Source organism: Dipodomys ordii, unplaced genomic scaffold (assembly GCF_000151885.1).
Source record: "Dipodomys ordii isolate 6190 unplaced genomic scaffold, Dord_2.0 Scaffold159, whole genome shotgun sequence".
NCBI classification, from domain to species: Eukaryota; Metazoa; Chordata; class Mammalia; order Rodentia; family Heteromyidae; genus Dipodomys; species Dipodomys ordii.
The window spans coordinates 243,017-253,476 of NW_012267375.1; the positions used below are offsets into that span (position 1 = coordinate 243,017).

The following is a 10,460-nucleotide window of genomic DNA, read 5'->3' on the forward strand; positions in this document are numbered from 1 at the left end:
TCTACACACAGCCCGTGCTCCCTCCCCAGTCCTCAGCGCTGTCTACACACAGCGTGTGCTCCCTCTCGGCTCTCAGCGCTGTCTACACACAGCCCGTGCTCCCTCCCGGCCCTCAGCGCGTCTCCACAGCGCGTGCTCCCTCCCCAGTCCTCAGGGGGTGGCAAGATGCGTGGTGCCGTCTCCCACAGCACTAGCTGGCAGGAGGCAGTGGCACACGCAGCTCCGTAGGAACATGGGGGCAGTAGCCAGGCCACTGGTGTGTCCAGGTGTGCTCAGAGAGGATGCTGAGATGGGCTGCCCTGCCTCGGGGAGGAGGAATCTTCTGGATCATTGACCAGTAGCCATGTGCTCTGAGGAATTGTCCTCAGACCCTGCACACCCAGACCAGTGAGGGCATGGTGCAAAGTGAGGGGCTCGCTGCACCTCCTGCCCCACAGCCGGCCCTGCCCTGCCCTGCGGGTGTGCGTGCCCGCCTCACCTGCAGACGCCGCACTCCAGCGAGCCCTTGCCCCCGCAGAGCCCGCGGTCCTGCTTCTGGTCCCGACACTGGCACTGGCACTGCGGGAGGACCCGCACGGTCACCGTGTCTGTGAAGCCCAGGGCCCGGATGACAAACGACTGCTGCTGCAGGCAGGCGGTGGCCGTGACCTTCACCTGGAAGGTGATCTGTGGGGAGAGCAGGACACAGTGGGGAAGGGGAGGCAGGCCTCGCTCCGCGGGGCCGTGTGGACGGGGGTGCGGGCGCCCCGTACCCTCCATGGGGCTCCTGTGGACGGAGGTGTCCACGGAGCTGTGTGGACAGAGGCGAGGGTGCCCTACGCCATGCTCTGCACACCCTGCAGCCACCCCCAGGCACCATCTCGAGCCGGCACACACTGGCGCACTGCTGGGATCGCTGCTGCTAATCCATGGGACCCCTGCTCCCCTCCCTGTTGGTAGGGCCGAGTCCAGGGAGCACGGACAGGCCTTCCAGCGGCTGGCATCACAGGCCACGTGGAAGCCGGGCTTACTAGGCCAGGGTGGAGGCCAGGGCTCCCGGGCTGGGGTGGAGGCCAGGGGTCCTGGGTCGGGATGGAGGCCAGGGCTCCAGGGCCGGGGTGGAGGCCCAGCTTACCGGGACATTGATCTGCACGCCATCGCAGTCTCCTCTGGGCTGGCCCATGTGAGACGCCCCGTTACTGCAGAAGGAGTCGTAGGTGACCCTCAGGGTGTCAGGGAGGGGGCTGTGGTCCAGGAAGACGCGGGAGGACAGTTTCTGCAGGCAGAGCGGCCAGGCTTAGGGGTGAGAGCTCTCGGAACACCGCTTACTTCCAAGAGATTTCCAGGACAGCTGGGGACCCACTGGTGCCGGGCCCTGAGTGGAGCCTGGCTCACTCCCACAGGTACCAGGACCCCGGTCCTGGGAGCAGCACAGCTCTGGGGGCAGCAGCAGGGTGGGCCGGGAGCCTGGGAGGAGGAAGAGGAGGGGGAGGAGGAGGAGGAGGGGGGAAAGAGGAGGAGGAGGGGGAGGAGGAGTGACCCTGCAGGGCTAGTGCAGGACAGTGTAGGGATGCTGGCAAAAGGGGTGCCCCACCCCATGGGCATCTTTGCAGGGATTCCGGGGCCTCCCCCATAGGGAAAACATCTGCCCCCCTTCTCCAGGGTGACCAGCGGGCAGAGCCCCGAGGGAGGAGTGGGGGGGAGACTGGGTGGCACCCCCATACCATCGATGAGAGGACACAGATCTGTTTTTTGTGAGTGGCCACAGGCTGAGGGGTCCAATGAGACAGGGCTCCCTTTCTCCCCATCCTTCTGCTGGCCAGCAGGGGACAGGGGGGCTGCTTCTGGGGCCCAGCCCAGCCCCCCACCTGCACCGCACCCTGCCAGCGACTCACATTATAGGCATTTTTGATGAGCTGTACCACATTGCTGGAGTCATCAGACAGCTCCCCGACAGCTGACTTGGGGATGATCTCGGTGAGTTTCTGTCGGTGAGAGGGACAGGTGGGTGCAGCTAGTACCAGAGTCCTCCTGGGCGGGGGCTTGTCATGTCCAGGGGCCTCTGGTGCCTATGAGGCGGCTCGGCCACCCTCAGGTGAGACCACCACTGCCGAGCACCTGGTTACTGGCGGGATTTCAACAACTGGCTCTCAGGAACGAAACAGCCCGGGTGTTTGGTGTGAATGCTCCCGGGGTCACTGCTGAACTGGCCATGTCCCTAATTGGGACCCTTGCCTGGTTCACCAGGGGACAGCATTTCCACCACACCAGTGTGGTGGGCAGAAATAACCCAAGGGTTATCCATAAAATGAGGCAAAATCTCTGGGAAGTGGTGAGTCCTGTGCGTTTCAAGGGCTTGAGTGACTGCATTTTAACAGTGACCGTGCTGTATTACTCCTGCAATGGTCAGCCATAGCAGACAGCCATGCTGCCCAGAAGTGCCCCCAGGGGTAGACTGGCCAGAGGGCCCCCCCATTACAGACAAGCCAGCCCCTCCCACACCCGCATTGTCTGTGTGTCTCATGAAAAGAAACACTTCCCCTCTAAGGACACAGGACTCGTGGCAGGGCTGCTTCTGGCCGACGGTGACTCCAAAGAACGGAGTCCAGTCCCCTCTAAGGAGTCATGACTCCATACAGCCTGGTTGTCACCTCCTCCAGGCTCAGTGTGAGAGGCAGCCCTAGCTCTGGGAAGCTTCTGCCTGTGGAACCTGCTCTCTGCCCAGGCCAGTAGCTGTGGACAGCGTGACCGTACTGTCCAGGCTGCTCCCTGCTGCCTTGGCCAATTACCAGCAGCAGAACTGCACGACAGCCTGTGGCCCTGGGGAGGGGGCAGCCTGGGGGACTGGCCATGGCTCCTGCGGCAGCAGCCAAGATCAGGACCCGCTGTGACACCTGAGGAGGGACGCCACGGCCTCACCACAGAGGACGGTGTGGGGGCCGCCATGTCCTGACTGCTGGGAAGTCCCTCCTCCTATTCCGTCCTGTCCATCAGCCCTGGGCCGAGCTGACCCGCTGTGCTGGCAGTATGACCAGCTCTCACTGCTCACCCAGACACCTGCCCTCCTCCTCTGCCTCTGAGGCTCTTGCCCTTCTCTGGATCCCAGGATCCGGCCGCAGGAATGCTGGCCTTCCTTCCGGCCCTGTGCACAGCAAGGCTATGATGGCTATCCTGGATATGAACCTGACTTCCCGGTCTGAGGCTCAGCAATGCCCATTCCACAGAGGCAATCACCTGGCACTCTGCATGCCCTCCCCAGCCTGAGCTCAGCCTCTCAGTCCGAAGCCGCAGGAGCCATGCCCCGGGCCATCCATGCACAGGAGAGAGGTGGATTGGGGCTTTGCGCTTCGCGTTGACGAGGATGGTAGTAACAACAGAAGCAGGCAGTGTCTATGTGAGAATTCAGCCATGGGCAGCCACTCTTGGCAGTCACTGAGCACACTGGCGCAGGGACACTCGGACTGCCCTCCCAAGCGGCAGCACTGCTCCTTGTAGAGGCAGGAAAAGGAGGCCTGCTGAGAACTGGCCCAGGTAGTTTGGCTGCAATAGAGCTGGGGTCTGGGATTTCTGTCCAGGACCCCGCTGGCTCTGAAGAACCTGACACAGATCTATAAACAATCACGACCACAACCATCCCTTGTCCAACATATACACCTCACTCTGCCTCCCTCGCCTCTCAGGCCACCGCCACTGGAGGAGGCTTCTTAGGGAAGAAGGCACAGAATCTCCCCCTTTCTGCAAACCCCTGTTGCACTGTGAATCCACAGGCATGGGCTATCCACATCTTACACCTTCCCAAGGACGATGAACCCCGGCAGGGACCACTCCAGGAGCTCAGCAGTGCGACGGGGCGGGCAGGCACGGGATTGGGGGGGGGCTGGAGGCCAAGGTCAACCTCAAAGGTAGCTGGCCACATCTGCATGGCTGGACGTTGATGTTCCAGCACGTGACTGCGGAAGCACGGCTCCACGCCGGGCTCCACACACCGCGCCCAGAGCCATCCATGCTCCTCGGGAGACAGCTGCAAGTCTGTGCCTAGTCTCTGGACTCCACCCAAACTGTTTTTTCCTCTTTGCTGCTTTTAATCTGAATCCCACACTAATAAATGTACCTGTGAATCTATGGTTTTGTTGGGTCCTGTGGCATGACCAGTGAACCACCGGACAGGAGAGGGTCAAGAAGCCCTGACCACACCGGAGCTCCCTGGGTGCATCAGTGTGTCCCCTGGGGACAGCAGCAGCACTGTGGGACAAGGCACTGGGCAGCACTTGGCACAGCCCAAGTCTGCCCAGCTGCTCTGACAGAGACAGGGTGGTGAGGCCTACGGGAAGTCACCACAGACACAGGAAATGTCCCTCCTGCTGCTGCTGCTTGTGTCCTGACACCACTGGACCCAGTCACTTCCCTCTTCAAAGGCACGTGGACAGAGGCAGAACCCCTGCCATGTGGGCTGGGAACGGTGGGGCACCCCTCAGCAAGCAGCAGACGCTGCCTGCGTCCTGAGGCCTGGGCTCATCCTGAGGCCTGGGCGCCCACATCAGCAGAGTTGAGATCAGCGCCAGAGTGGGGAGCTTGGGGAAATCAGATCCAGCTCCAACTGCGCGCTCCTTCTTTCTTTCCTTCCTTTCTTCCTCTCTCCCTCTTTCTCTCTCTCTCTCTTTCTTTCTTTCTCTCTTTCTGTTGGTCGTGGGGCTTGAACTCTGGGCCTGGGCGCTATCCCTCAGCTCTTCAACTCAAGATGAGCTTTCTACCTCTTGAGCCACAGTGCTACTTCCAGTTTTCTAGTGGTTTATTGGAGATAAGAGTCTCATGGACTTTCCTGCCCGGGCTAGCTTTGAACCTCGATCCTCAGATCTCAGCCTCCTGAGTAGCTAGGATGACAGGCGTGAGCCACCAGCGCCTGGCTCTAACTGCACTGTCTAAACCCAAAACATAGGGTACAGATGAGGGCTGCGTCCTTCCCCAGGCAAGATGTCTGGCTGCTTCAAAGCAAAGTGACAGGTGGTCTCAGAGCGATGCCCTCCACAGTTGGTCATGTCTCAGCTCCCGCCTTCCAGGGTCTTTCGGGGACACTTGCTCCAACCAACCATCAGAAGAAGAGGCGTGAGTGGTAGGCCCTGTCCAGGCCCCCCTGGGTGGCTACAGCAGGACCCGGCTCTGGTCACCCAGCTAGATCCCCTATATGAAATCCACCCCCACTGCGCCCCGGATGTGTGGGCTCCTCCGCTATGTCTGACTCTGTGTGAAATGTCGCCATTCAAATGCATATGAGCAGAAAACAAGGAAGTTTCCCCAAATTAACAAATCAGATCTGCAGAATTGCCACATTCCAGTAAAAAAAAAAAAAAAAACAGGAACACCACCAGCAAGACCTATGCCATGATTATGACAAAACTTCACGTCAGGAGAAACATTTGCTGGACACCACGCATGAACACCATGCCACAAAGAGCTCCCCACACCTCCCAAACCACCATCCCACCCACAACAGCGTGGCCAAGGCCAGGGGGCCACACACCAACACAGGAAGCAGAATGAGGCGACGCCCCAGCAGGCTGGGTTTTGTCATCCCACAGTGACGTGGTCCGCCCTCCCCCACCTACCCCGCATTGCCCAAGACCCCACCCCACTCACCTCATAGGTTTTTACCATCCTCTTGGTCACTGCAAAGATGGGCTGGATGTTGTTTTCTGCCAGTTTGTGTGCCAGCTGGCCCACCGATGGGTAGTCCTGGAGAGACACCTGTCAGATGGTGCCTGGGGCAGAGAGCAAGCCTTCCAGGTCACCTTGTTTAAGAAAGCCAGTGTCCAAGACCCCTGCACCAGCTGCTGGCAATTCAGGCCTGCCCATCTGGTATTATGGTGGCCTCTTCTCTGAATAAGGTTTGTAAGTTGTGCAGGAAACTGGCTCCATCAAAACACAGTTACAATTTTCTGTATCAACACTTGATATAGAATGGAGCATGAATAACCACTCTTGATTTAAAGCCAGCTAAAGTGAGAGCTGTGTGTGTGTGTGTGTGTGCGTGCGCGCACACACACACACGCATGCGTGCTTGCATGCATGCATGCACTATCCTAGGGCTTGAACTCAGGGCCTGGGTGCTGTCCCTTTATTTTTTGCACAAGCCTAGTGCCCTAACACTTAAGCCACAGCTCTTGGTAGTTCATTGCAGATAAGAGTCTCACAGACTTTCCTGCCTGGGCTGGCCTTAAACCACAATCTTCAGATCTCAGCCTCCTGAGTAGCTAGGATGACAGGTGTGAGCCACAGACATACAGGCTTGAGAGCAGCGTTTTGATGGTCCCATGCTGGGGATATGGGGCATACATCTGGTCTCCCCAGGGTAGCACTCTGATACTACCCTGGCCAAAGTGATGTCTACATCTCTGGGAGATGCTCAAGAGGCAGAGCCTCTTGGATATCAGGTGCCACACTCTCTGTCTATGTCTTGTATCTCCAGTTCTCCCCTCAACACTGCTCAGCTGCGGGATGCTGGTGGGGAGCCCGAGTTGTAGCAGCTTTGCATTCCTTCCAGGGATGGCCTCAGCCCTGGCCCGTCTCCTCTAGTGAGGGCTGGATGGAGTCCAGGAGGACTGTGGGCGAAGGTTCCTGCACCGATGTTACAGGCCCCGGGACAGAAGCTGGGGCAGCCTGAGGAGGAGGCTGCAAAGGCAGGATCCCTGCATGGAGTCCGGGGCCAGAGATGCCTCAGCCACCCACTGTCCTCTCCTAGGCTGCAAAGGCAGGATCCCTGCATGGAGTCCGGGGCCAGAGATGCCTCAGCCACCCACTGTCCTCTCCTAGCCTGCCATGAGGTCCCCAGGACCTCACTGGGCACACTCAGGGCTTCTGGAAGTTTCTTGGGTTGGAAGGAGGTGTCCAGGCTCTGACAAGGTGACCCGAACAAGACCGTGTGCAGAGGTTGCTCTTCCGCTGCCCCCTGCTTCTCCCCAGTGGGCCCTAAGAGCCCCAGGGGCTCCTAACCCACCCCAGGGACCCTCGAGGTGGGGGCCAGGAGGGCACTCACGAATTCATTGCTTCTTTTGTACATGTTGTTCTCCAGGTGGCAGCGGCCGTCATTAGGGGTCAGGATGGCGCCCAGCTTCCCGTCGCCCGCAAAGTGGAAGCCATCATCTGTGGCATACACCAGCAGCCGCGTGACATTGCGCCAGCCAATTTCCTCCTGGAGGAAGAAGGTCGGGTGTTGCCAGCCTTGGCTTCCCACTGGACCCTCTGGTAGCTGGGCCGGGCAGCAGTGGCCCCTCCTGCGTTCTCACAGCTAGGAGAACAGGAAGAAAGGGACAGGCCAGAGCAGGCGACGTGCCCAAGCTGACGCCCCCAGGCCTGCTCCGTGGGAGGCAGGCGCTGGAACATAGGTCGCAGTCTAAAAGAAAGCCTGGATTAGCCACCTGATTAGCCAGAAACAGACCCCAAAAGAGAAGAAACGTACGCAGAAACATCCATTACAGTATAGAAACATCACCACAGTTGACAACCATCCACCACAGTGTAGAAACATCCACCACAGTGTGGAAAACTCCAAGTGAAAGGAAGAGCCCGAGGGATGTCCACAGGAGTGGCTGGAGTGTCCCTGGAGGGGCCCATGTGCACGATGTAGGTCTCACACGCATTCATGACCTCACAGCATGGAAGACTCATCTAGAACATGCACGAGCACCAAGTGCCCCAGACCCCAGCGTGGCTGCACCAGGCTGTGCGTGTCAGGACGCCATAGTCACATCAACGTTAGTTACAAAGACAGCCTGCAACAGGTGTGGACAGGACATGGGTGAGTAGACAGGACGTCGCAAGGACACGGGACATGGATGAGGACACGGGACGTGGGTGAGGACACGGGACGTGGGTGAGGACACGGGACGTGGATGAGGACACGGGACATGGTGAGGACACGGGATGTGGGTGAGGACACGGGACATGGTGAGGACACGGGATGTGGGTGAGGACACGGGATGTGGGTGAGGACACGGAACATGGTGAAGACACAGGACATGGTGAGAACACGGGACATGGTGAGGACATGGGATATGGTGAGGACACGGGACGTGGTGAGGACACGGGACGTGGTGAGGACACGGGACATGGTGAGGACACGGGATGTGGATGAGGACACGGGACATGGTGAGGACACGGGATATGGTGAGGACACGGGACATGGTGAGGACACAGGACATGGTGAGGACACGAGACGTGGATGAGGACACGGAACATGGTGAGGACACGGGACATGGTGAGGACACGGGATATGGTGAGGACATGGGACGTGGTGAGGACACGGGACGTGGTGAGGACACGGGACATGGTGAGGACATGGGACATGGTGAAGATACAGGACATGGGTGAGGACACGGGACGTGGATGAGGACACGGGACATGGTGAGGACACGGGACATGGTGAGGACACTGGACGTGGTGAGGACACAGGACATGGTGAGGACACGGGACATGGTGAGGACACGGGACGTGGTGAGGACACAGGATGTGGGTGAGGACACGGGACATGGTGAGGACACGGGACATGGTGAGGACACGGGACATGGTGAGGACACGGGACGTGGTGAGGACATGGGACATGGTGAGGACATGGGACGTGGATGAGGACACGGGACATGGTGAGGACATGGGACATGGTGAGGACACGGGACATGGTGAGGACACAGCTTGGCAGAGCCCCCACCCTCTTGGCTGGTGAGGAAGGAGAGAAATCAGTTTTGGCTCCCAAGGACCTTTTGTAGAAGACATTAGACTTCAGAAGAGCATAGGGGTCACCAGTTAGCCATGAAACCTTGCGCCTCATGTCCCTGGCTCTGCGGCCTGGAGGCTGGGGGAGGGCGGCAGCCCAAGGCAGGTGCTGTCCTCTTGGGGCCCCACTAGCAGGTAAGGTCAGGACCCAGTAGGCAGAGCCAGTCCCTGAGCCCACCAGCCTGTGGTGCCAGGGCCCGAGGCCCGCAGCCCCTGGTGGGCCTGCAGGACCCAGGCAGGCCGGGCACTCACCGGGCAGGCGGCCACTTGCATCATGGCATCCAGCCCACCCTCGGGGGCGTCCAGGTTTCCAGAAATCAGCTGCTTCCCAACCTCCGTCTGGAACTGGTTGGAGTTGTCGGTGAGCTTCAGCACGTGCCGGAAGGCAAACGGGGCCTGGCACCCCTTCTCCTTGTTGGGACACGGGTTCTTCAGCTTCTCAGGGTGTGTGTTGACAAACGGCAGCACCGTCTTATCCACGAAGGACCCAAAGCCTGAGGACACATGGCACTGGCTGAGGAGGACAGGGAACAGGAGGGGACACAGGCAAGCAGCCAGCCTTGAGGGAGTGTGACCTTGTTATCATCAGAGGACAGGGAGAAAGCACACCAGGCCCCCGAGGAACATGTGTGTGCACATGTGCAAGTCATGCACACCTCTGAGCATGAGTGTGTGTGTGTAACGTGAGTATAGGTGTGGCATATCAATGTAGCACATGAATCCAGATACATGGTCTACACACGTGAATGTGACTGTGTGCACATGTATGTCTGTACATGTGGGCATAGGTGTGTGAACTCTACACACATGTTCCTGGGTATGCACAAGGGACTGAGTGTGACCATGTACCTGGGTGGACATGAATGTGTGACACGTGTGCGTGCACTCATGCCTCTGAACATGTGATCATAGCCACATGTGCACACATGTGTGCCCAGAATGCAGTCAGCTACATGTGACTGTGAGAGCACCGCATGCACACACACCCACAGGTGAGATTGTGAATCACAAGGTCCAATATGTGTGTATGCCTCGCTGTACACAGAGAATGAGGCAGAGCATATCAGACACAAGAAGAGAAATAGGGCTAAATGATGCGCACTTGAGGGGGTTCAGGGACCAGGTCTGGCCTAGTGGAGAGGCAGGCCCCTCCCTGGCCCCACGGCCACCCCAGAGGATGCTGGTCTGGGCTCCTCTGTGTGTTGGAGGTGTGTGGAGTGCAAACTGCCCAGGGTGGTGGGGGTGGGGGCGGGGCGGATGGGGGCAGGGACAGAGCTGAGCCAACCACGAAAGTGGGGTCTCACCCACACGGCCAGACTTGGTGATCTCGTTCAGCGCGCGCAGCAGGTCACCCCCCAGCTTCTTGACGTTGATGAGGTCGTCCAGCATGGAGTAGGAGAGGTCCATGAGGTAGTACAGGTCGATGGGGTAGCCCTCCGCCCGCCGGAAAGTCACGTTGAATGCAGCCTCCTGACCTGTGGCAGGATGGGCTCAGGAAACACACCCACACTCCCCACAGGCGTTCCAGACCTGGGAGCACGCTCCCCACGCGCATTCCAGACCTGGGAGCACGCTCCCCACGGACGTTCCAGACCTCGGAGCACGCTCCCCACGGGCGTTCCTGACCTGGGAGCACGCTCCCCACGGGCGTTCCAGACCTGGGAGCACGCTCCCCACGGGCGTTCCAGACCTGGGAGCACGCTCCCCACGGGCGTTCC

The 10,460-nt window shown here is 59.4% G+C and overlaps 1 protein-coding gene across 1 annotated transcript in view; it reads right to left on the reverse strand.

Moving 5' to 3' along the window:
* Positions 1-10,297, reverse strand: part of Itgb2 (integrin, beta 2 (complement component 3 receptor 3 and 4 subunit)) — a 17,504-nt gene extending 7,207 nt beyond the window's left edge. The window contains exons 1-8 of the mRNA XM_013032895.1: positions 10,273-10,297; positions 10,047-10,217; positions 8,995-9,236; positions 7,010-7,165; positions 5,614-5,709; positions 1,875-1,964; positions 1,115-1,255; positions 479-666 (exon numbers count right to left, since the gene is read on the reverse strand). Coding sequence (XP_012888349.1) covers positions 479-666; positions 1,115-1,255; positions 1,875-1,964; positions 5,614-5,709; positions 7,010-7,165; positions 8,995-9,236; positions 10,047-10,217; positions 10,273-10,297 — 1,109 coding nt within the window. The remainder of the gene's footprint in view (positions 1-478; positions 667-1,114; positions 1,256-1,874; positions 1,965-5,613; positions 5,710-7,009; positions 7,166-8,994; positions 9,237-10,046; positions 10,218-10,272) is intronic.
* Between the last annotated feature and the right edge of the window lie 163 nt (positions 10,298-10,460).